Here is a 25,019-nt window from a genome sequence, read left to right as displayed (position 1 = left end):
ATCATTTTATTAGATAAAGCTAACTATGTATGGATAATTCAATGAAAGTAGGGAAAAAGAAAACAAACCTTAGGTTTACGTATTACATGCGATTTTCTAATAACTCAGCTATATTGTGCACTACTAAGAGTTTATTATCAATATATTTTTATTTATAATACAACACTATTACACTTAACTACTTATTTCCACTTTAATCTTACATGCAAAATTCCGATAACAGTTTCGTCGACGTTCAATACGCAATTTTTTCTAAAATGCACAGTGAATATCATAGATTAAGCTCCCAACCAAGGATATAACGTCAATTTTCTGTTAAATATTGTTTATTTTCTGTTATAGTTGGGGATAGAGTATATGAACTTCATTCACAAAAAAAATAACAACCGAGTTTCTTGTCGATTCCACATTCCGAACTGGTAATGCCATTTCATTGAATCATATTAAATGACAATTTAAAAGTGTATAAGATCTTACTTGAATAATTTTATATTTTGAATAAAGACTTATTAAATGTTTTTATAATAAACCTAAACTTCGTACATGCGTGCGAAAAATAAATCAATAAAAATAAAACTCTACGTCATTTAAATAATTATATCTCATAGTTCTCCACTGTCAATGGCGAAATTATTTTAATAATTTATTATAGCTTTATTAAACAAAACATTTTTGTATTTTAATACGTGTAATTCAATGTAGGATTATTGTAATTTTAAAGAGGAGTTTTCGAAATTATAGTGGTAAAATTTTTGAGTATCACAATCAGAATCGTCTAAATGATAATTGGTAACCATAAATATTTTATAATAATTATTCGTTTTGAATAATTTTTGTTAGCCCTTTTACTTGCTGAAACGAAAGAAAACGATTTTTAAGATCTGAACAACTATTATTTAAAGAACAAGATTATTATAAAAACGGATAATTTAATACGTAACAGCAATACGTTTTATTATAATATTTAATAATGAAGTATGAATTTCATTAATACAAATTGACAATTTACAATTTTTATTGATCACAGGTGTTGTGGAGATACTGTAGTGTGATAACATCTTCGATTATGGCAATAACTTCATTTGATATATTTTTTGACAAAAATACAACCAAGTCGTCGTGTTCAAAATCCTCAAATGTAAACACATTTAGTTCAATGAAAATCGATTATACAACAAACACGACTTTGACTGGCAGTAATGTTAAACATAATAAATCTAAAATCGATAAATACATATCGCCCTATATTTCCGAAGATAAAGTTCAACATCTCTCACGAGCAACTGAAAAGAGATTTCAACATAAAAATAATGATTTTATGTCATCTTTTCCTTTGGCTGTCAATATATATAAAGCCAATTCTGATGAGTTTAAATCTGCAAAAAAATGTAATAAGAAAGTAAAAAAGTCGGTTTTGACTCTACCCAACGAGACAGCTCCTTTACCGCATGCATGTACTGTTAGTGATATGAATGATTCGGAGTACTTCAACGATGATAAAGACGAATTGAGGCCAAAAATGAGAAAGGCCGTTCCAAATAAAAGAAAGTCACGCTTGAGGAATAGACTTAATAATTTACATGATAAAGACGTAAAGTATTGTTCTAAATTAGATATTCAAATGGAAAAGAGCTTTAAAGATATGGGCACTAAGTTTGCTGGTGATGATAGCAGAAATTTGAAGAAAACACAAAAAAAACCTTTAAGAGCTAAGTCTGATTTTAATGCTCATGATGTTTGGTCTCTCCTTCGTAAGGCCGAACACTTTAATTTTAGACCGTCCCCACCTGTGTCCCAAGAAAGTAGCTTAGTATCAATAAAAAAGATTAAAAGAAAAAAAAATAAGCAACGTAGCAATCGCAACGATTCGAGGTATAACTTAATATTTTGTTTGTTTGTTTTAGTTTATTTTTATATCAAATCAAATATTATTCATTTTAGATTCATTGAAACTCGGACAGAAGAATTTGCATACATTTCTAGTTTTGTTGGTAATCCTCAAAATAGCTGTTCTTTATCCAGTTTTGATCGCATTACTGTAATTGAAAAACAAGACGAAATACAAGCAATCAGTAATGAAATAGGAAAACGGGAAGCTGACAAATCGACGACTCCCTTTCTGTTTAACTGTGATAACGGAAAAACTCAAAACACTAGTAAATCAAAGAAATCTAAACCAAAACAAAGTCGTATTAAAATGAATAATTCTGAAAAAAGTAGCGAACATTTTTCTCATAACAAATTATTAAGGCCAATTACAATACAAAGGAATGATGTTACATTAAAGGGTAGAGATAAAAAACATCAAAGTAATGAAATAGTATTTCAAAATGATATTGAAAACAACAAGAATAATTTCATAGAAATTAATCTTAATAATGAATTAAATATGACTCAAATTAACCAATGTAATGATTTAGATAATTATTGTAATTTATCGGAGAAATCTGAATCAAGTAAGGAGAATATCATAGAAATTAATATAGCAAATAAAAAAATATATGACGATGAATCCAAACAACATGTTACTGGTATTACAAAAGTCGTTTTTAGTAAAGGTCAAAATGTACTTTTAACAAAACAAAGTACAGTAAGCAAGCAAGATGTTTTAAAAAAGTCTCACTTATCGTCCTCAGCCCCTGTTAATTCGATCAATCCTACAGTTAATCAAAATTCAACAAAGTTATCTGAAATAAAACGAAAATTAAATAGTATAAGGTTTCCTTTAGTTATTTTGGGCAAAGATCAACTTAGTTCTACAATTACTGTGGAAAATTATGACCCACCCCAATTCGCAGGCTTAGATGAACATATATGGCCTTTTATGCGAAAGTGGTATGCCATTGACGGTCCTAATTTGGATGATGATATTATTAGCAATGTGAATTATAAATATCAAAGTTTAAATCGAGATAATGCAACTACAAATACTTGTGTTATCAATAATAGTAATAAATCTTCGTGTTCTAAAGTTGAAGACAAGCGTAATGCTTTGCCATGCGACCGAAATGATACCAGTCTTAAGAAACCACATGAAAAACCCATGCACAGAATTAAAAACAGAATGATGCAATTTATACACAAAAAAACCATCCCTGAACATGAAATTTACAACACTAAGTATACTGATCAGAAACCAGGCAGACACATCAAAGTTTCAAGCCGCAGGGTAGATGTTGGAACAAATACTGTTAATAATTTAGTACTTTCCAAACAACCATATCTATTGACCAAAAATGATCTTCAAATATGTAAGAATGTTACACCATTAACCACTAGCATTAATAATAATGTGAAGATTAAGTCTAAATGGGCAAGTGATTTTATTGAAAGTGTCATTAGAAAAATAAGAAATGGAGTATATTACTATCAAGAAGAAAAAGATAAATTTAAAGAATACCATAGAAGTAATTATATTAAAAAAAAGTTTTGTTAATTTAAACTTAAATATGTTCAAAAAAACAATAAGTAACATTTGCCTTATTTTTAGATACTAAAGACGACGGAGTGCAAACAGAAGCTGAAAATAAAAATCAAATAGTTAAATATTCAGTTTCTAATCACACTATCGCTGATGAAAATACTGTTTCTGAAAATAATGATTCAGATTTATTAATTCCTGGATTTGATAACAGACTTTCAGACTTAGAAATTGAGACATTAAATAACTTCAATCAAGTTGCAGTTAAGCATTGCGTGGCCAACATTATAATACAATTTGATGTGGCTTTATCATTTGAAAACAATCGCGTTCTTCAATTAAAACAGTCATATCCTTGTATACCAATAACACTGATCAAAAATCAGCCAACGGTATTCAAATGTAAAACTACTATTATTAACGCATTTCTTCCTGCAGAACTTTGCAGTATTATGCCGAAATTAATGAAAAAGATAATGAATTATAATTTGTCAACACCTGTTGTTGATAAGGTTAATTCTAATTTATCTACTATATCTGAATTTACTCGATGTGAGAGCGATGATTCAAATGGGTCTTTGGTGCCAGTTGAAATTAATCTTATAACCAAAATAAAAGTGGCCAATGATGGACAATTTTCATCGAAACAGATTTCTAGGAATATTTCAAGAAATATGAAGATAAAATCTCATAAATCATTTGATTTAAATGATATTAGAGGACTTTTAACTTCAATAAATACTAATATTCTACCTCTGTGGCACATAAATCTCATAGATTTGTGTAATTACGAACCAAAAACATCCGTGGTTGATAATACTATGCAAAGTTTGAAAAGGCTGCCTAATACTTGCAATATTTTACAACTATATCAGTTTTCTTCCAAAAAACTGTTGCATTCTAGTGATAATTATAGTTTTGTGCGCATTGTAGAAACTATATTAGGTTCTAGAAATATTATATTTAATTTAAACATCTCACACAATAATATTTTACAAGTGGTATTTTATAAAAATCCGTTTATGATTAGCTTTGTAACGACAAAGAATCCTGATGTTAATGTACTTAATTCCACTAGCCCTAATATAAGTATTCACGATCCACATTATGGTAAAAGAAATGAAAATGACGACAACTTTGTTGTAACGTCTCATTTAAATAACTTTTATCCTGCAAAAGCTAAAACTGATAGAAATTCACACACTTCTAAACCCGAGAAGCGGAAAAGCGTAGCTGAGTTTTGTCTAAACAATACTAGAAATAAAAAGAGAGGATTTGTAAAATTGTACAAAAAATGTAAATCTATGTCTAGTATATCGAGAAATAGGACTAGCACCAATTTAAATAAAATTACTAATTTGGAAGAATTTTGCCTTGCTTTGGGTTCTGGAAAGATGTTATCTGCAGTATTAGACGGAAACGCAGAAAGGAAGATACTATCTACAATAAAAGAGGTAGACAAACTATTATTGAAAACAATAGTAGGTATTTATAAAATGTTCCAATACATTCTAATTTTTCAACATTTTAGATGAAGAATTGGATGAATGACATAACACCTAGTCAGGCATTGTTAGTTTTATTGTTAACGAATAAAAAGGAAACAACTAATTTAGTTCGCTATCGTCCTATTATATTACAAGGTATTGCAGTAAATAGGATAACGCGAACTTCAGAATTGGATATGGAAATTGAGGTTATAGAAAGAGAGAATCTAAATAGATTAATTCAGGTATTTCTTTTTCTTATTGATTACTCCATAGTTACAGCCGTACTGCAAGTTATTTTTTATTTTCTTAACAGTACGAAGGAATAACTTATTTACCAGCATCTGAGGAAAATCAAGATAGTCTTTTAGAAGAGCTTTATTGGATAGCCAAAACAACCGTAAGAAAATAAATATAAACGTTTGAGTAGTGATTAAAATCACCCACCGCCTATCATCATCAGTATGTAGTATCAATAATAAAGTTAATCAAATTTAGCAATGCATCTTTTGACTGTTTTGACTTAACGTTTTAATTAATTTAACCAATATACGATGTGATTATTGATCCCATATAATTCTGTGGTTCTAAACTCAATTGTTTTTTTGAGCAGCTCAAGTTACTTAATTTTTTTTTTATCAGTTAAGTGTACCTATATACTAATCGATAACAGGCGTTTTGTACTGTGTTAAGATTATTATCTAAAGTTTTTGCGTCCTGTGTAGTTCAAGGAGACGTTTAAACAATCCAAATCATTATTGCTATATACGCGGATAATATGTGTTTAACCGTCTTAGCAAAGTAATATCCGAGTTGTGAAAAATACCTATTTTGAGTATTCTGGGATGCTCTTGGATAAAAATGTGAAGTCTTGGGCTCCCAAATGTGTTTGTAAATGGTATGTGGATTATTTAAGACTATGGATAAGTGATAAAAGCCTTTAAATTTGTAACACCGAGTATTAGGCGAGAACTAAGAAATCTTCTAGAAGATTTTTGTAGAGTGAATGTTTTAAACACTAAAAATCGAACTAAATGACCCAATTACTAGTTGTGTTCAACGTCCAGTGCAGTGTTTACCTACAGGGCCAGACAGTTTGTTAAGGGGGCCCTGGGCTAACACTACTTAGGGGCCCACCTAAGACATATCTGAACGTAGACTTGAATTAATTGAAGTGAATGGGTTTGATTAATTGCAGGACTCGCAGGGCTGCAAACCATTCGATCTGTTTAATTTAATAAAGTTATGGATTCTTTCGCATTATCATCTATTTTTGACTTTGACTTGACTTAGCTGGGGCTCCCTTGAATCCACGGGACCCTGGGCTGAAGCCCATAAAGCCATATGGTAGATCCGGCCCTGTTCACCTGACTCTTCAACGCCAGTAAAAATATACCTTAGAACAAGACATCGACAGACAAATCATTAGACTAGAAAAGATAAAAGCTGGTATTTTTTGATAGCCCCCAAATTAGACTACATACTTACAAAAGATACTCAATTTAGAGATGACTAAGTCATGGCTTGGATAGCTTTCGTCTCTGTGTTGCAGAATTTTCTTGGAAATAAAAATTCTGAAGATTATATTGAACTTGTAGAAGAACTTCTACTACAATTAAAAAATATGGGGGGTACAATATGATCATAAAACTCCACTTCCTCCAAAGTCACCTAGACAGGATTTCGGAAAATTAAGATGTGAGCGAAAAGCAGGGAGAGCGTATGCATCAAGATTTACGCATTATAGAAGAGCGCTGTAAGGGTTTCTGGGATACGGATATGATGTCTAAAAAATACTCTAATAATTGTCTCTGATACATCATTTTCCAAAGTCACATTAGAGAAGCTTTAAAATAAAGTTTTTGAGATATCAATGATTCATTTTTTTTTTAGTATAATGATTCTCAGTAAATACATTATAATAAAAATAATTTAAATATATTTTTGAACATTATCATATTTAGTCAGCAACAACTAAAATTCCTTCGACAACAGAAATACTGTAAACTATATTTATACGATATTTAAATATGTATTGATTGCAATTTGCATTATACTAAATTTTAAAACATTAATCAATCGTTTTAATAGTCGTTGGTAAAATTGCCTTGTTCAAAATCAGTAAGTATATATAATTTATATTTGGATAGCTTGTTTTTTATTATTTTTTTTTTTTACTTTCAGGCGTCGGATTATCAAAAACCTTTCGACGAGTCTTCTGAGCGTCTTTTAAAGTCTTTGTTAGTAAAAAGAAAAAAGTTGAACCCTTCATATCTACGGGTAATGGCTCGTTATGTCGGGCTCGGTCTTCTTAAGTCTTCAAAATAATGTGATTTAATTTTATTACAAGTAAAGTTACACATTGTCGTTCAGCTACTGTAAAAATTGATATATAAATTAATATGTAATGACAATAATTTTGATGTCCTTTTGTTTGTTTTATAAATTATACTATTTATTTTTGTAAAATTATGATTTTAAATTATAATGCTTTTTTATAACAGTTGTTTAAGTTTATTGCATTTGTACACTCGCATAGTGGATGAAATTCGCTTTGGAAATTGCCGCTTATTAAACACTAATTTCACCCCGTAACTTCTCTGGCTGTAATAGGGTGGAGGAGCAGGTGCTAGAACAGTACCTAACTGATATAAGCTTATTGTAAATTATAGTCTGAGACAAGAAAAGAGAGGTTAATAATTATTATTTTCAATCAAGGTGGTATTCATGATTTGGAATCTTTTTTAATATACCTATATACAAACGTACCTTAGATTTCTTTCACTTTTAAATATCGTGTTAATTTTGTTTAATTGGTATTTATTTTGAAAAGCAGTAAAGAAATATAAACCAATTGTTCGGAACAGCCTTCCATGCTCTCTTGAGACAACGCAAACCAACTTCGAGTGCAATCCTGCTCCACTGGATATTCATAAATCAATATATCGTCTTACGCGTGGTTACCTTCACCACCTTGTATGAGATGAATTCGTACTAACATAAATTTAGCCCATTAAAGCTCAGTTGGCCAGTTTTGAAACTATGAGACCTTCGACTAACTTCGACGTGGTATTGATAAGATTCGTTTTGCTTACAAATAATAGAATTAGTCTATTAAATAATTAAAAGATACCAATGGCTTACTACGTTTACGTTTATGGGTCAGATAGTGTGATAGTGATAGTATGAATTACTAAATTTTTTTATAATAAAATTAAATTTATCAATTACTAATACTAACTTTACGCGTATTATCATCAATAATATGTATTAAGAGAAACATTTTAGATTTATGAATTGAGGTTTAAATATTTAGGTTTTTCAGTTTTGTCCGAGATCCAAATCGTTTTATGTATGTAATAAATGAATGGCCCCTAACTAGTGTTGCATATCGATAATATTGTCATTTGTCAATACTATCCATAGCTCCCCAATACTGAGCAATACTATTGCAAAAACCGTTACTTTTAACTTAAACTAACGATAGTTTTGTGCTATCGATAGCCCGTTGTTTTTCGATAGTATTACTTTCTCAAGATAAATGATTTAGTAGGCCAGGTAACAACACTATATTTTAATAAGTTTAATTAAATATTAGCAAGTAAAGAGAATAAGGATTAATACATTTAGTACTTTTTCTTCGATTTAAGAAAAAAATATTAAAGTGGGTATACTTCCAGTTAAAAAATTTATAAAAACAGTATAAAACTTCTATCCAGTTTAAAAATTGTGTCTTGTAGAAATCTATATAACATACGACCGACGGTGTCGACGTTTAAAAAAAAAAAACATATTCAATGATCAGGGCCATGATTTAAGAAACATTAACGAGAACTTTGAATTCATTATTATTTTCTCAAAATTAATTCACTGACTATCGATAATCCAAAACTATCAATAGCATTGATCAAATTATACTATCGATATCCTGAATAGTTTTCGAGGTCAAATGTCGATAGTATACTAGTAATCTCAGAAGAAATTTGTTGAATAATTTATTTTATGAGTCATTGACAATAAGAAAAGATATTTCTAGATTTTAATTTTTATTGGTAAAAGTCTTTCACTTTTGTGGTGCACTCGTGCTGGAGCTCTTAGAATCACGCATTGAAGCTGAACGCCTGCGTTTGATTTCCTCTTGACGGCGCACCTACAAAAGAAAAAGTAAGAACATTATAATATAAGTTTATTTTATCACATTAAACATTTTAGAATGTGTTAACAGTTTTAGTGTAATAGACTATTCATATTATTTGTTGAAATTAAATATTCATATAATGACATTACAATAAAATTAATCAACTCTTTTAAATTAAAGCTATACCAATAATTATATTTTTTTTAAATAAAAAGTATAATGACTTGTTGCTGATCTAATACCTTAGTCAATATCAAAAATAGACAAAGGGGTAAGTTACAGCACCTTAATCTTACAGCTTAGTAAGATTCCTATAAATTATTTTATAGTCATATGATACAAGCTGTTACACTGATACAAAATAAACATATGATAATAATCTGTAATATTTTTACCTTGGATTCCTTCTTTCTTTGTGCAAGCAGTTTAGCATATTCAGCCTCAGAGGTCTTGCGTTTGGCCAGACGCTTCTTCTTCAGAGCAAGTCTGTGGCGTCTGCGCTGGAGTACCACAGGTGTAACTAATCTCTGGATCTTAGGTGCCTATATTGACATAAATTTGTTTTTGAAAATAATGTACTTTATAAATAATATAGAATTACATGAGAACATAATAAACTGTATTGCTCACTGTAAAAGTAGACAGACACAAATCTGAATCTTCTGCTCGGAGCTAATTTAATATACCCTGATAAGGTAGTTTACTGAGTATGAATGCCCAGCAACAGTTAATATTTTTAACAGGGTATTAAAACATTTATTATATTTTTTGGAGCACTTGAAGACCAAATAAATAATATGTAAAATAAAACATTGAAGTTTAAATAATATTAATTTTTTTACTGTTTGAGCTTATTCCTTACCTTATATCTTGGTTTGGCATTCTCCTTGCCTTCCTTAGCGGGCAAGAGGCGTTTGACAACATAACGACGTACATCATCCTGTTTGGTCAAGTTGAACAGTTTGCGAATCTTGGAAGCACGTTTAGGACCTAGACGGCGGGGAACATTGCCATCAGTAAGTCCAGGAATTTCCTGTCATAAAATAAAATGAATTAATTCTTGTTAATTGATTTCATAAATATTTTATATGATTTCGGTGATGGAAACTTACTTTTACTTACTGTAAAACTAAATTTAAAGAAATGGATATGTATGATGTTAAAAAATCCACAACAAAATGTAAGTGTAGTGGCATATTTATACATAATTTTTTCTACCCTGTCGCATATAATTACACAGATTTGAGGATCTGAGAAACAGTAAGACCAGGGATGCAAATATTTGCAAAGACATGTATTTAGCATAGAATATTAGTTTGTTTATAGCACTATATTTAAATACTTTTGTGTAACAAAGATGACGGTTTATATGTATACATAAATGGATACAAAGTAATATAAAATGACAAATTTTCATCAATAATTTTTCTAATGTATGGTTGATAAAATCCCACTTGTATGTACAATTCAATCAAAGACAATACGCAAATTATTTACCTGGGCTCCTTTGCGGACAATTACAAGAGCGAGTACGGAAAGATTAGCATCGACAATGCAGCCACGGACTGATTTACGTTTTCTTTCACCATCACGACGGGGTCTGTAGCAAGAATGACCCTTTGACATCAACAAGCGGACACGACCTAAAAAATGCAATGTATATTTTTCTGAAGAAATTTGATAACAATTAAACATGGGATTTTTTTTAAGTAACCGCATCTAATGGTCAATAAGTTAACTTAACCTAACAATACTTAGATTACAGAATTTCTATGTTATTTAAAATGTTACTAAGTCTTTTCGTCAATTTTAAGTTAAATAGCAAAATATGACTTACTGTTAGTGAGGACACCCTGTTTCATGGGGAAGCCCTGCTTGTCGTTACCGCCTGCTACACGAAGGATATAACCTTTCCATTCATCACCTAGCTGATCAGCCTCTACTTCCGCGCCCATGCGCTTCTCGTAGAAGATACGGAGCTTGTGCTCGTCTACTACTTCGAATAATTTTTGACATCCCGTTGCCGGGTAGGAAACGTTCAGCTAAAAACAAAACGAGGTTATAACACACTTTCGAAACACAACATAAACTTGAGCTCCTGAGCACAAATTAAAAAATAAAGACGTAACAAATAAACACTATTTTGAACATAACCACATTATAATTTAATTTGTATTTATATAGGCATGAGTTTCACTCTTGACAACAGGGCTGTTTTTATCAAAGTTTTTCAAATTAATCACATCAAGTATTTACTAAAACTCGTTTAAGGTAAATACTTAAAGATGTTGAGAAAGTAATTAGTTCAATATTTTGTTTTATTAAGGATTATTTAGTTATTTAATAAACACTTTTTAAGCACCTTCATGACTGCAGTTAGCTCCTTGGAACGTCAGCCATGAAAAAGAACCAGAGATATTGTAGAGCAGCCAGCCGTCAATTTTTTTTTTTTGAATGGCAATATTTATATACCAAATTATTAAAGTTCACTATATATAAATCTAGAGTATACTATCAAGTTTTATGTTTAAATAATTATATATAAGTAAAAATTAAATATAAGTCAGGTAAATTTATAAAACTGTCACGATGCCCAGTAGAAGTAAAACATTTAAATTGATGTTGTTGAAATAAATTAAAATTGAAGAAAATAACTAAAAGTGCAGTTTGGTTATGAAAATAAATATATTTTCTTACTAACGCAAACAATGTATAATAATAAAATATATTACTAACCAAGTTTATAGTGTACATGCTACGCACATACAAGGAAGTAGAAAGTGGCAGCGATGAGGATACATGATATAAAAGCATACAATGGCATAAAAGACATGCGAGTTGTTCTACCTGCTAGGCATGGCCATAGATGTTTTACAAAAAAAGTCTCTTCTTTTTTATACTTTTGACACGATGGGATATATCATCGGATGCAATGTACAGAAATACATCAACTTTTCTTAAGTATTAGAGTTTTTGACAGTGTTGCTTAAAAACCAATTGCAAAAATTGGAATTTCGAAAATGACGAACTTAATTACATGATTTCACTCCTAATCCTCATATCAGATCATTTTAAAAAACTTTGCAATAGTTTTTTTACTTATAAACAGAAGAGATTACTAACGACGGCCAAAATGACGATTTTTTATATTTCTTACTTAAAATATGAAGAACTTATATACAAACTCTTATCCCAAATCAATTGTATTGGTAGCTTTCCAAAATAATGACCTTCCATACAAATTGAATTTTCAAAAAAATGTTTAATATTCCTTACTTTAACATAAGCCTATTTTTTCCCCGGAAAGTGTATGCTGTTGGCCTTAATTGGCTACAGAGTCTCCGGGTGGGAGGCGAGATAAAATACTAAAGCCGGGAACATAAGCCTGAAAACAGATTTCTATATCTCTACCATCTTTCTAACAATTTTGACCTTTAATTTTATAAGCATTTTAGATAAAGAATTATTAGAAAAATCTTTAAAAACTTTCCTTGACTCATTAACGGAAAAATAAAGGATTGCATATTTATAACATCACATGTGACGAAATTACAAATTACCAAAACTCTCATAAGTTTAAATTCTATTGAGTTGTGTGTAGGCAACATTTATATTAATTACAATAATTTTCTTCAAATAATCTTAATCTTGAAAGATTGTCATGTTGTTAAGTGACGTTAAGGTTTATCGTGACATGTCACATGTACATGACAATTGACATTCTTACTTATGTCATAGTAGGTACTAAATTACTTTTTGATAATAGATTTCAGTCAGTATCGAAAAATTATTAAAGCTTACATGTTATTTGTTATTTCGACTCCATTTATAAAACAGTGATTTATATTAATATCTGAATGAATGTTAAATTGGATTCATAAATTTATAAAACAGTTTTAATCTTAAAGTTAATAAGTATTGGTAACAATTTATTTTAAAATAATTTATTTTTATAAGAATTTAAGCGGTCGAAAATATATTATTAATTATGAACAACGAGGAAAACAAAATTTTGGCGCACAGACAGCACGTTAAATACTTTATGAGATTCCTTAATGTTTTACCATCATCTCTGTCATCGCATGATACAACCAGGTATAAATTAATTGTAACATTTTGAAAGCCATTTTGACCTTAGATAGGTACTTAAAAAGTAGGTTGAGAGTGTTGAGGTCAAAACATAATAGAATGTTGTTTTTATGGAACATTAAGTGGTTCTAATGTTTTAAAAAGAAGTTGGATTTATTAAAATATGTAATAATTTTAAATGAATAGAATCAATAAAATAATAATAAACTTATATTTAAACAAATGAATATAATTGAGACAGTCAAAATAAATAAATTATCACAAAATGATAGATTTTAATAATTTTACACATTTATTATATAAAATGCTTCAACATAGAATGATATGAGAATTATAAATGAGGAATGCTACTTTGATATTGCTTTAGTTTTTAACTAATTGCTCTTTTTAAAGTAAATCTTCCTACAGTTAAAAGTACAAATAGTTGCATATTTTGGTTTCAGGGTTACAATAGCATATTTTTCAGTATCAGGCTTGGATGTACTTGGATCAATAACATCAATATCATTAGATTTGCAATCCAGAATAATTGAATGGCTTTATCAATTGCAAGTGGAACCCAATAAAGAAAGTAAGTGTATTTATTTTTATAATTATGATGACTGTAAAATAGTTTCTCACTATTGTATGCTCTACAATAGAGTTTCATTCTTTTGTCTATGGGATTGGCCTGGAATTAAAAACTTACAGGTACATCAAACTACAAAAATCAATTAAATAATAAAAATATACAATAACGGTAAGGACTACATGTCTGGTGATTAATTTATGTTTACTTAAAACATCTATATTATTCTCTACCTATGTTTCAAAACAGATTGAAAGAAGTAGAAATCAACTTAGGCTAAATTTTCTACGCAGAAGTTAAGTTATATACCAATGGTATGTTTTACATACATTTTAATTTGTATCTGATAAATGGCCACCACTGCCCATACAAATTGGTTTTATAAGAAATATTAACCATTCCATACATTGCCATTACACTACCAATCTTGGGAAGTGAGATTTTAAAATATGTATATGCTGAGTGGATGGTACCTATCCAGATGGGCTTGCAAAAAGCCATTCCAGCAAACATTTAACTTAATTATAACATTATTAAGCACAAAACAAACAATTATCAGTTTTAAAGACATTGATTAATGCTTTTTATAGATAAATGTATCAGTAACAACTGAGTGTATTTCATATAATAATTTCCTTAATGTACGAGTATTCAATGTATCGAAAATATTGATTTGTTTGTTGATTAGTCATCAATGCCCAGTTTAAAACATTTGACCTAAAAAGCTGATATTTTGCACTGAAGTTCCCTTTATGTACAAAAGGAAGAAGGAAGCTAGTTTCTGTTTGTTACTGTTTAGGGAATGAAGATAATTTATATTTTATCTTTTATTTCACTTTGAAGTTACATTAATTTTGTAACTACATATAATTAGGTGACGTAAATTTTGGCCTCTTTAATATGTAGTTATAAATTATTTTGAAAATTTTTAGTATAGAATTAGAACGCTGTTTAATTTCTATTAGTATTTATTAATAGCTTTTTTTATTTTAATTTATGTATAACACTTAATAAATTAAGTGAAACCATGGTACAAAACTAGCGTTTTATAGTTATAGAATGTTTTAGTAAGAACATAGTCACCCATAAGATATGTATATAAGCCACAAATAAGTATTCAACGTTATATTTTATCTAAAAAATCTTTTAATATCCTTTTATTATTACAATATTGAAATTAAGGTTATATACAAAGATTATATCTTTAAACCTAAGGCATTAAAAAACTAAAGTAATGGCTGTTAATTATGTAAATATAACTCGCTACCTTCATTTGTTATCAACGAGAAAATAATGATAAGTAATTATTTTGATGAAAATGATGTCAGTCATTTAGGCTGTGTAAGCATGGCAGAGGTTGCTGTCTATTTTGTGTGTAAAATGACCTAAAATCAAACTGTATATTTTATGTTCCGTATCAATACTGGTTTTCGCTGCGATTGTACGATATATCGCGTTTATGAAAACGCATATACAAATGCAAAGGCATACAGAAACTTATATATATAAATAAAATCAGTAGCAATTAATAGTTTTTAATAGCAAAACAATTTTATTAAATAAGAATTGAAATCAGCTAAGAGTTACCTTTAAAAGACCTTTTTATGACCTCAGTGGTGCAAAACAAATATAATGAAATAAAACAATTGCTTATTATATCGATTAATGTGTTGACAAATGCTTCTCAATTTATTCACATTATCTTTTATGTATTGTATAAGTTTCATGACATTGTGTAGTATTTGCATAATTTATGTAAATAATTATTATGACCTGTTCTTTAGACTATGTATTTTTGAATTTTTTTTTTATGTTCATTTGTTTTTGTGTTTAATTGTAAATGTATATATTCACTACAAATTAACAAAATATCATTTAAGATATTTTGTTAAGGTGATGATGCTCAGGCACCAAGATGTATTATATTTGTAGACTATTCGATAATATTACACCAAAGAAATGTTTCTACTTTAGCACAAAAAAATTTACTGTGGTATAAATCCATTAAAAGCAATAGTTTTTCCATAAAACATTAGGATATGTTGATAATTTAATTAACAATTTCCCTACTACCTATAAGTAATATTTATTATTATAGTTTAGCTTTGTTTTATAAAGCAATAAAAAAACTTTAATTTGCTCATTAATTATAATTATTACGCATGTAATATGATCAAAGTTGTGAAAAAGTATATTTTTACATTATATATGTATTCTTTTTATGGAATAGTGAACAAGAAAAACATAAATTTGATGATATGATTAATATATTGATAGTATGAATATTATATTTGACTCATATTTGTATCCTTACAGATGGTGATATGTCAGCATGCGGGTTCCAGGGTTCCTCTACCATAAATATAGATTTCGAATCAGGCAACAATCACTACCGCTGTGGTCACCTGGCCATGACATATACGGGCTTGTGTATTTTGTTGACTTTAGGCGATGATCTGTCGAGGCTTAATAGGAAAGCTTTAATAGAAGGTAAAATGTAAAAAATGTCAAGTTTGCTTTTGTGTGTGTCTCGGTGTTTTAGAATATTTCTTTGGGGTCTCATAATTTAAAAGCCAATAAAGCTAGAGCCTTCTGACTTTTTTCATCGAATGTGCTTTTCTATAATAATCAACCTCTCAGTTGAACCCTGCCATACACTTATTACCTTTTTATACTATTATAAAAAGAGGGGAATTAGTCTTATATATATCAGTAGGTTCTGCTCATTAGAAGCAATTTATGAATAGATGTGATAGGTACTAGTTAATATAAAAATAATGCATTGGTCTCCAAGATTGTTAAATAAGATTCTCATTATTGATATTGGATATCGTTTTGGATTTTGGTGCTGTCTTCGATACATATTCGATATATACTTACATTCTTATTTATTATGGACTTTTTTCTTAAAGTAATAACTTACAAGTATTTTATCAAATGCTTTATGCATTATGGAGGAATGATTTGAGAAACGTATATAAAATAATAAACGTATAATCTCGATGGAGGTTCTAGCTAAAATTTGTATAAATAAATATTACAAATTATTAAATGCAGTCCAGAATTTATCAATTACTTAAACCTTATATTGATATCAATGTTATTATTTTAGGAGTGAAAGCGCTGCAAACAGAAGAAGGGAACTTTTCGGCGACATTATCGGGATGTGAGTCAGACATGCGCTTCGTGTATTGTGCAGCGTGTATAAGCTATATACTTAACGATTGGTCAGGCTTCAATGTGGAACGAGCAACAGATTATATTATTAAATCTATAGTAAGTATTATAGTATCTATAATATGTATTATATATGCACTGTTTGTCAGTCAAAGGCTATTTTGGCATATATTTTATAAAATAGCCTAGCGGCAATGAAATTTTGATGTCCTTAATGCATCTAAATATTATCTCAAAATAAATGCGGTGAAGATAAACGTTGGAATTCAAGCTGTATGTGTCGGAAGAGATTTTACCACAAAATAAACTCCAAAACGTTACCTTAAAAGAACGAGGGCGGGGGGCGGGGGGGGGATGTAGGTCTTTAGCTATCGCTCTGATCAGTAGTAGGACATTTATAGGTTAGTTGAACTCTATAATTTGGTGTATTTTGAACAAGTTTGACTTTAGGGTTGAACATCCTATATTATTGTTATTATAAATCGAGAAGAGATATGACTATAGGAGAATGTGCATTAAGTAAAGAACAATTTGAAGTATCTAAGTATAAAATAAGTTATTAATAAAATTAATTAAATGATAATTGTTTACAGGGTTACGACTATGGAATAGCCCAATGTCCGGAATTGGAGTCACACGGTGGTACTACATTCTGTGCTCTGGCTACTCTGAGTTTAACGGACCAGTTGAACAAATTAACCGAATATCAAATAGAGCGTCTAAAACGTTGGCTACTTTTCAGACAGATAGACGGCTATCAAGGCAGACCCAATAAACCCGTGGATACATGTTATAGTTTCTGGGTAGGAGCATCATTAAAAATATTAGACTCATTACAACTATCGAATTATGCAAACAACAGAAATTATGTGTACGAGACCCAAGACTGTGTCGTTGGAGGATTTTCAAAATGGCCCGACACTTGCACCGATCCTATGCATACATATCTAGGATTAGCTGGTCTTAGTTTAATCGGTGAAAATGGTTTGCTAGAAATAGTACCAACTTTAAATATCAGCAAAAGAGCGCATGACCACCTAAAGGCGTTACACGAAAAATGGGACAGTGAGTCATAGCTTTAAATTTATTATTTGTACCATAGATAAAAAATCTCTTTAAGGATTTTGTTGCCATTTAATAAAGATTGTTAGACTGACGGCGTCTATGGCCTTCTTTGTAAACTTCAAATTATAACTAATATTCTACGTTTATAACGTAATATTGCTGTCATTAATCCTAAATTGCAATACATATATAAAATGTTAGTACTTAAAACAATTTTATGAAGAACAGGTGCTAATAGCAAACGAATGCAAGTCAAATGTTGAACAACGATTCAGAATTAGCAAATAGTACAATATTAAATCTCTTATGGTGCCATGTTATTGTAAATATTGGCGTTTACAGCTGTGTAGTTAGGCGTTTTATGAAATTATTGCACAAATATAAAATTTTAAGTCATTTTGTTGATAGTTAAGGTCAATAGAATAAGTAACAGGGACGCAATGGGCTTAATTAAGAAGGTTTATAATAAAACCTTTTTATATTTTAGTCTAGCACTGATTTAATAAACGGGTATGTTTCGGTATTTATAAATTCATATCATTAATTCTAGCGCACAAACACATTATATGTATGAATTTAAATTATTTTGAATTGTAAAAAAAAAAATATTATGAATAACAATTTGTTTTTCATGTGAATATAAGCAATTAGAGAAAATTTTAATAAGTTCTTATGGCATCATAAGCAACGATTGCTAATATATTAACAATGTTTAATTATGTACTGTGATTGAAGTCAATATTGTAATGCAGTTTGTCGTCCTTTTTCGAAGTATAGTATTAAAAAATCAAATATTTCGATAGATATTTAAAGTGCTTATATTTTTGTTTCTGAAACTTATTCTTAATTTAAAAAAGTTGTATTTTTTTTGTTTAAGATTATTAAGTATTACGTTTGTTATCTGTGTTTGTGGTCTCTGCCGTGTATTTTATAAAAAATAAAGTAGCTTCATGCATATCTTCCTACAAAAATATTTTAACAATCTTGAACAAAGGAATAATAGTATAAAAAAAGTATTTATTAATAAAAGTGCTATATTTATACGTCTATAATATTTTTTTTTTCAAATTTCATCGAATATTATAAATTATATTTTATTACGTTTTCGGCTAAAAACACTTTTATATAATAGATATACAATATCAAAGCGCAAATTAAATTTATTTAGTACATTATGTATGAATTTTATATATAATTAAAACAGACATTATGCAATGAAATTCTTGATGATTTTGGTTGATTATTAGTCCATAGTCATGATAAATATTTGTATTATTTTGTTCCTTTTGTAGCTTATTGTATTTTCGGTATTATTATTTAACTTTGTATATAGGTATTATCCAGTACATTGAAAAATCATTATGACATGTTTGTTTTTAATACTTATATGAAATACCTTGATCATTGAGAACTTTGTAATTGTTGCAAATTATTTTTTGTATATTAAAAAAAAATACGCAAATAAATTTTAAGAAAACATGATATTGTTTTTACTTTAGAGTGTAGACACACCTTGTGAACACTTCTAACATAAAGTTTAGTTCCCTCTAACCAAGCTTTTTTTTCGTAAATAATCGTATCGCTACAGACGGTTTTGCTCTTGCCCTTAGTGGATATTTTTCGTCACTGTTATTCATATTTTAATTTAAGTAGCATCACAATTTTAGGTTAACTGCGTATAATTTTAATTTGATTCTAAATTTTGCTATATTTTATCAATGATGGGATCTACGCCCGAGTCCACAATAGGATGTTTTTGGTTGAGATATTTGTTTTTTTTATTAAATTCGACGGTTATTTTAACGTTGCCAAGTAGTAGATTTATATATTACTTTAGAAAACACTAATAAATAAGGCATACATAAATACTCTATACAGTGTAGATGATAAAAAACGTAGAGTTAGTGTTTTGTTGATATAATGCAAGATGTATGAATTTAATTATAATTATTTCATAAAAAACGAATTTATCTGATTTACTTGGTGGAAAAGAATACTTATTGAGTTTCATTTTTTCTGTATTATTAGTTTTATCCGATCTTCTCGATACGTTGCAATGAAGTAGTTGTTTCTTATTTAATATAATTATAATAAGCCATTTTCTTGATTTGATCTGTTTCATCTTTTCGAAAATTCAAATACGCAATATTTTTTTGTAATAGTGTTCGAAATTGCATATGGACCACCTGATGGTCCCCATCGCCGTTTACTATTACATCGAGTACTTCTGCACATTACAGTGATATTCCAAAAAAATATACAGATTATATATTTTCGTAGATACCTGTTATATTTCTTAGCCTAAATATTTTTCGCATCCCTACATCACTGCAAAGTTTTATACACCCGTAAAAACCGATATTTTTTTTTGTATTTATGGTTTTTGGTTATGTTTTTTTTTTGCATACATGCCCTAGTGCATATATTCGAATGAGCTTAATCAAGGGCGTTTTATCGATACTACAATATAAATATATATATATAGTTAAATATCATAAAAGTCGTGATTCGCGTAAGTCTGCTTTTTTTTTTTAAATATTCGACACATTTAGGCTTAAACTTATGTTTATGTATCGAATAGGACCGCGCTCTAGTTACGATATGTAAGGAAAGATGAATTTAATTAGGAATCTCTACGTGTTCGTTTTTGGTAAGAGGTTTTAGACGCCTCGCCAGCCAGTGAGGTAAATAATAAATAAATTATTAATATTAAATATACCAAAATACCTGTGCTGTAATTATTTTAAATACTTCGTGAACACAAAAAGCACCACATAAGACTTTAGTTATCTGATAAGTATTTGTTTTTTTTTATAACCTGAATTCATTTAAATAAGCACAAAATAACAAATTATTTCGTTCATTACGTTAATACCAGATATTCTTTTTATTTGCTGCGTGGATTTTTAGTAAGCTTTATTTTTATTGGAAAATAAATTTTAATTTAAGTTCAATTCATTTGCTATTAATCACATTAAAAATCATATGAATTTAGTGCGTTGTTTTTTGATCGCCATTTATATTTTTAACGATAGTTTTAGCTATTACAAAATATTGCAAAGGAAAAAAATATTATATTATGCGAGCGAAAACAACGCTTGGTGCGATACTTATTTTATAAAATTTAAAATATATACATAATTTAATGAAGTCTAAACAGTAATTACGTACCGTAGTACAACTATTTATCTACTTGTGTATGAAATAAATGTTAACAGTCTCAGTCCTCGGGGAGTAATAGCGGTCGAGATCTGACCGCAGCTTTATTGTATTAAGTACATACGTTAAAATATAGTTATACTTTGATAAAAAGTAATTTAAACTTTACCTGAAATTTTCCAGGTAACAAATTATTTTACGATGCATTAAAACTTTACATTTTGTACTTTCTACTGGGTTGGCTACAATAAATCGAATAGAGTATTATATTAAATCCTACTGGTATTATAAAGGTGAGTGTGTTTATTGGAATGTCCCTTTTTTGCAAGCAGCAAAAGAGGGACAAAACTACATGCATGCAGATACGAATTTAGATAGAGAGATAGAGGATTTTTTGATCTACAGATCAATTTCGCAGATGTGCGTCACTAATGTTGTCCAAGTTGGCGTGTAGGTTCCTTATTTATATTGTTAGGAATATAACTATTAATAAAGAGTAGTAAAATTGTCTATGATTTTCGTGGCAAAGAAATCTAAACTGCTGGCGGAATTGCTGCGGCAGAAAAACCGAATAGCTTTAAACATCTCCACCTCTGTTACGAACTTTGTGTCTCGAGGATCTCGGGATCGTTATAAGCTGTTCAAGTCATTAAAGATCTCAATAACATTTAGTTCATAGTCCTTAGTAAGAAGAAACTTTATATAATAAGACCTTGTTTCGGAGATAATATTTCCAACAAGCCGCTAACCAATTATTTCTCATTCTTTATTAATAAATAAATTCATTAATGTAAGTCTTTTAATTAAATCACTATCGTACAATTAAAAGTAATAAGATAACAATGATACTGCTTTAAACAATGGGCTATTCAGAATTATATGCATAAGATCTTCTTTCCATTAATTAAACAAGAAAACAGATCGGCTAGATAAAAGGACTATAAATCTAAATGATGAATTGGTAAGCTCGTTTCGCGGATCAGAATTGTAAATTGCTTATTTGTGCGTATTTGCGGTGGCTGCCGATAGCATGGGCTTACTGATAAAATTTATTTTCCAAGCTGACAGTTTGAAGTGAGTTCCGGTAGGCGAGATCACTGTAGTAAAGTATCTATTGATAGAATTAAAATTATAAGAATTTAAATGGTTCAATTTTGTTTAATAACTCATTTTAATACAATTAATATCTCTATAATATAAAAAAAAAAACAAATTACGAATTCAATATTTCCAAAAACATCCAGATTTTTAATGGAAATATTAATTTTATTAATAAGTATTTGAAAAGTTCTTAGGTAATGGCGTTTTCTTGACCGACTTCGGCTAAGGCGGCTAAAAGTTGGCTATTCTAAACGGAGATTAGCCAACTACCGAACTTATAACGCAGCAAATTACGAGATTCAAAGTGTAAATTCCGAATAAATTGATACAAGTTATTGCGTATTATTACCAAAAATATAGCAATGGCAGTCCGGGTGGCAGTGTTACATTGTCATGCCTAAGACAGCACGTAAACCGTTGGTCCCGTGTCTGATCTCTTATCGACACAAAACATACACGCATATGTATATATATATATAATTTTACACATCGATCATTCCTTGTAAAAATATAAAATTGAAGTAAATATACAGTCTAGTTTTGTTTCCTATATTTGTTTCTTTATGTACTATTTGGGATTACTGATAAAATCGGCCTTCGCTCCCTGACAATTCCGGATTAAACCATATTCCATTCCTGATTACAGATAGCGGTTTTTTAATTACGAACTGGGAGGGAAATGACTAAATCTCTTCCGTATTTCTTGATAGAAGAGATTATGGGGTTGTTTAAGAGGTGAGTGGCAGTATAATAAAACTTCTTCTTTACTAAGAATGGAACTGTGGAATATCTTATTGTAAATAATTACGAGTATATATAGAGAAATTGAAAATGAAATTAACCAATAAAAATACACGAAAATCATAACAAATTGTACAATTAATATAAAAAGAATAACCAATTATAGAACCTACACTAAAATAAGCTATACTGATAGGCATTAAAAGTTACCAGTTGTCTCGTTCTCGCGCCTTTTCCTCTCGATCGGTTGTCCATGTACTTTTTTTATAAATAGTAATTGTATCGTGCCGGCTCATTTATTTGACGAATCGCACCTTTCGCTACCGAATCGAAGGCACTATGCAGGGCAGGAGTCCCTCAGGGTTCCACGCTATCCAATACTCGACCACACCCTCAACGGTGGTCATGACTAGATGTCTCCAATCAGCAGCCAATGCACTAGGCGACTGGTTCAGAAAATAGAGAATCGAGGTAAATCCCGACAAAAGTGTAGCAAATGGAACCAGGGCAAACCAGAGACTTAACACTGTTCGACTAACCCATACCGTGAAAATCCGAAGTTACATACCTAGGAGTCACACTCGATAGGATACTTGATTTTCATTCGCACTTGTGTTCTTCGGAGACAGTTATTTTCAATAGTTTCAACAGTTCTTTTCAGAGCTTAAATTATGTTTCAAATGACACCGCATGCTGTTTCTTTTTTTAGTAAACAGTCAGAGGTATTCATCGTTTCATATGATGACGTCATATAGTGTGGCATGCGCTAGTTGTTGCTAATAGTGTAACGCCGCCTGTTACAAATATAACGTTCGATGTTATGTGTGGTAAGGGGTTAAAATGATCCGCCTGTCCATCTCCTCTCTATAGCGTGTGGCAGCGCGAGGCCAACTACGGAACTCTTCGAGATTGGCTGAATCAAACAAGGCTTCATGCATCCTTGACCCTAGACTAACGCTCTATCCTTTAAATCTCAGACGTTAGGGCTGTGTGAAGCAAATATTGCCCCAACTGTGCAATTTCTGATTGTTCCACAGCATTAATTCGTACGTAATATAGATTTCAACATATATAACTTACATTCATTACTATAGGGGGCAGTTATGTAACTTAAGTTATAAACTGATCGAACCATTCATTTACAAACTTAGTTGAAAGTTCTTTAATTTGTGGCTTGTAAAATTTCTAGATAACCTAATATTCTCACGTATACTTTGACCTGCAGCTCTTTAAAGTCCTGAATGAATATCTGAATCCGAGGTGCCGGTAAATATAATGAAATGCTTACGGAATTTTATTACGGTATAAGTGAAGTAAATGATTTTTTTAAATTGAGTGTGTGTATTTAATTTTTAATGGTGTTTACACGTGTTAAGGGTTACTATATTGTATAAATACTTATTAAACTACGATTTTAACTTTCAGTAAAAAATAAGATCAATCTTTTATAACGTAATTTGGGATGGACAGTATTAACGTGATGTTTCTTTATTGCTACGTTTGCAATTAACACTAAATATCGTACTACCAAACAGCAATATTTAGTATTGTTGTGTTCTGGTTTGAAGGTAAGTGAGCCAGTGTAATACAGAGACAAGGTTGGTGGAGAATTAACAATGTAAGGGATAGTTAATATAAAAAATATATGTAATAAAATACAACGCTAATGTGTATGGGTGGTACTGACCGCTGGTGGTACCATCTGGTGGCTTATTGATCAGTCAGCTTACCTGTATTAAATTATAATAAAAAATGCGAAAATTGCGAAATTTTCGCATATATTATATTAGGACAGTGGCTTGAAAATATTACCGTATAACCTCCGTTGCTTTTAAAGCATTTTATCTGAAAAAATATCATAGAGGTGTGCTCGTATTATAATGACCATACTTATACATTTTGTATTACGTTTTGTCGATGTTGCTTCAATTGGTTTGGAAGTAAAGTTTTTGTATGATTTGGTTATGTGGCACACATTATTAACAGTGATGATAATGTCATATGAAACATCAAAGATCACGTCTGCAAAGTACATATCACGATAGGGCTGTATTGACATTTGACAAAGTTTTA

At 29.8% G+C, this 25,019-nt stretch overlaps 3 protein-coding genes across 4 annotated transcripts; 2 read left to right on the top strand and 1 right to left on the bottom strand.

The window, feature by feature from the left end:
• The first annotated feature begins 628 nt into the window (after positions 1-628).
• Positions 629-7,354, top strand: LOC113398725 (uncharacterized). 2 transcript variants are annotated; one of them, XM_064216963.1, is made up of 7 exons: positions 629-789; positions 1,028-1,872; positions 1,942-3,407; positions 3,491-4,875; positions 4,953-5,153; positions 5,225-5,308; positions 7,093-7,353. In XM_064216963.1, exons 2-7 carry the CDS (start codon positions 1,067-1,069, stop codon positions 7,234-7,236), a joined length of 4,086 nt encoding a protein of 1,361 aa, XP_064073033.1. In that variant the 5' UTR covers positions 629-789; positions 1,028-1,066; the 3' UTR covers positions 7,237-7,353. The 2 variants fall into 2 exon arrangements, with proteins under 2 accessions (XP_064073033.1, XP_064073034.1); XM_064216964.1 differs by lacking the exon at positions 5,225-5,308 and having other exon boundaries at positions 7,093-7,354.
• Positions 7,355-8,937: 1,583 nt separating this feature from the next.
• Rps6 (Ribosomal protein S6) lies at positions 8,938-11,514 on the bottom strand. The gene is made up of 6 exons (XM_026637752.2): positions 11,409-11,514; positions 10,884-11,088; positions 10,544-10,689; positions 9,909-10,079; positions 9,442-9,588; positions 8,938-9,058 (listed from the first exon to the last, which is right to left on the bottom strand). The coding sequence occupies exons 1-6, from the start codon at positions 11,412-11,414 to the stop codon at positions 8,972-8,974; spliced, it is 762 nt and encodes a 253-aa protein (XP_026493537.1). The 5' UTR covers positions 11,415-11,514; the 3' UTR covers positions 8,938-8,971.
• Positions 11,515-12,773: 1,259 nt separating this feature from the next.
• Positions 12,774-19,427, top strand: LOC113398817 (geranylgeranyl transferase type-1 subunit beta). Its single transcript, XM_026637751.2, has 5 exons — positions 12,774-13,141; positions 13,579-13,706; positions 16,020-16,193; positions 16,816-16,979; positions 17,474-19,427. The coding sequence occupies exons 1-5, from the start codon at positions 13,035-13,037 to the stop codon at positions 17,954-17,956; spliced, it is 1,056 nt and encodes a 351-aa protein (XP_026493536.1). The 5' UTR covers positions 12,774-13,034; the 3' UTR covers positions 17,957-19,427.
• Positions 19,428-25,019: the final 5,592 nt, after the last annotated feature.

This window comes from Vanessa tameamea, chromosome 14, assembly GCF_037043105.1.
Source record: "Vanessa tameamea isolate UH-Manoa-2023 chromosome 14, ilVanTame1 primary haplotype, whole genome shotgun sequence".
Taxonomy (NCBI): domain Eukaryota; kingdom Metazoa; phylum Arthropoda; class Insecta; order Lepidoptera; family Nymphalidae; genus Vanessa; species Vanessa tameamea.
Note: the sequence above shows the minus strand (reverse complement) of the source record. Positions and strands in the feature narration are given on the sequence as shown.

Bases quoted from the DNA above. Each gene is read 5' to 3' on its own strand.
- LOC113398725 (XM_064216963.1), top strand. From the start codon at position 1,067: ATGGCAATAACTTCATTTGATATATTTTTTGACAAAAATACAACCAAG. The intron at 1,873-1,941 runs GTATAACTTAAT...TATTCATTTTAG, and splicing joins AGCAATCGCAACGATTCGAG to ATTCATTGAAACTCGGACAG. The intron at 4,876-4,952 runs GTAGACAAACTA...TCAACATTTTAG, and splicing joins TACTATCTACAATAAAAGAG to ATGAAGAATTGGATGAATGA.
- Rps6 (XM_026637752.2), bottom strand. The intron at 10,690-10,883 runs GTAAGTCATATT...TGCATTTTTTAG, and splicing joins ACAGGGTGTCCTCACTAACA to GTCGTGTCCGCTTGTTGATG. The intron at 10,080-10,543 runs GTAAATAATTTG...ATTTTATGACAG, and splicing joins TTGTCCGCAAAGGAGCCCAG to GAAATTCCTGGACTTACTGA.
- LOC113398817 (XM_026637751.2), top strand. From the start codon at position 13,035: ATGAACAACGAGGAAAACAAAATTTTGGCGCACAGACAGCACGTTAAA. The intron at 16,194-16,815 runs GTAAAATGTAAA...TTATTATTTTAG, and splicing joins TAGGAAAGCTTTAATAGAAG to GAGTGAAAGCGCTGCAAACA. The intron at 16,980-17,473 runs GTAAGTATTATA...AATTGTTTACAG, and splicing joins ATTATATTATTAAATCTATA to GGTTACGACTATGGAATAGC.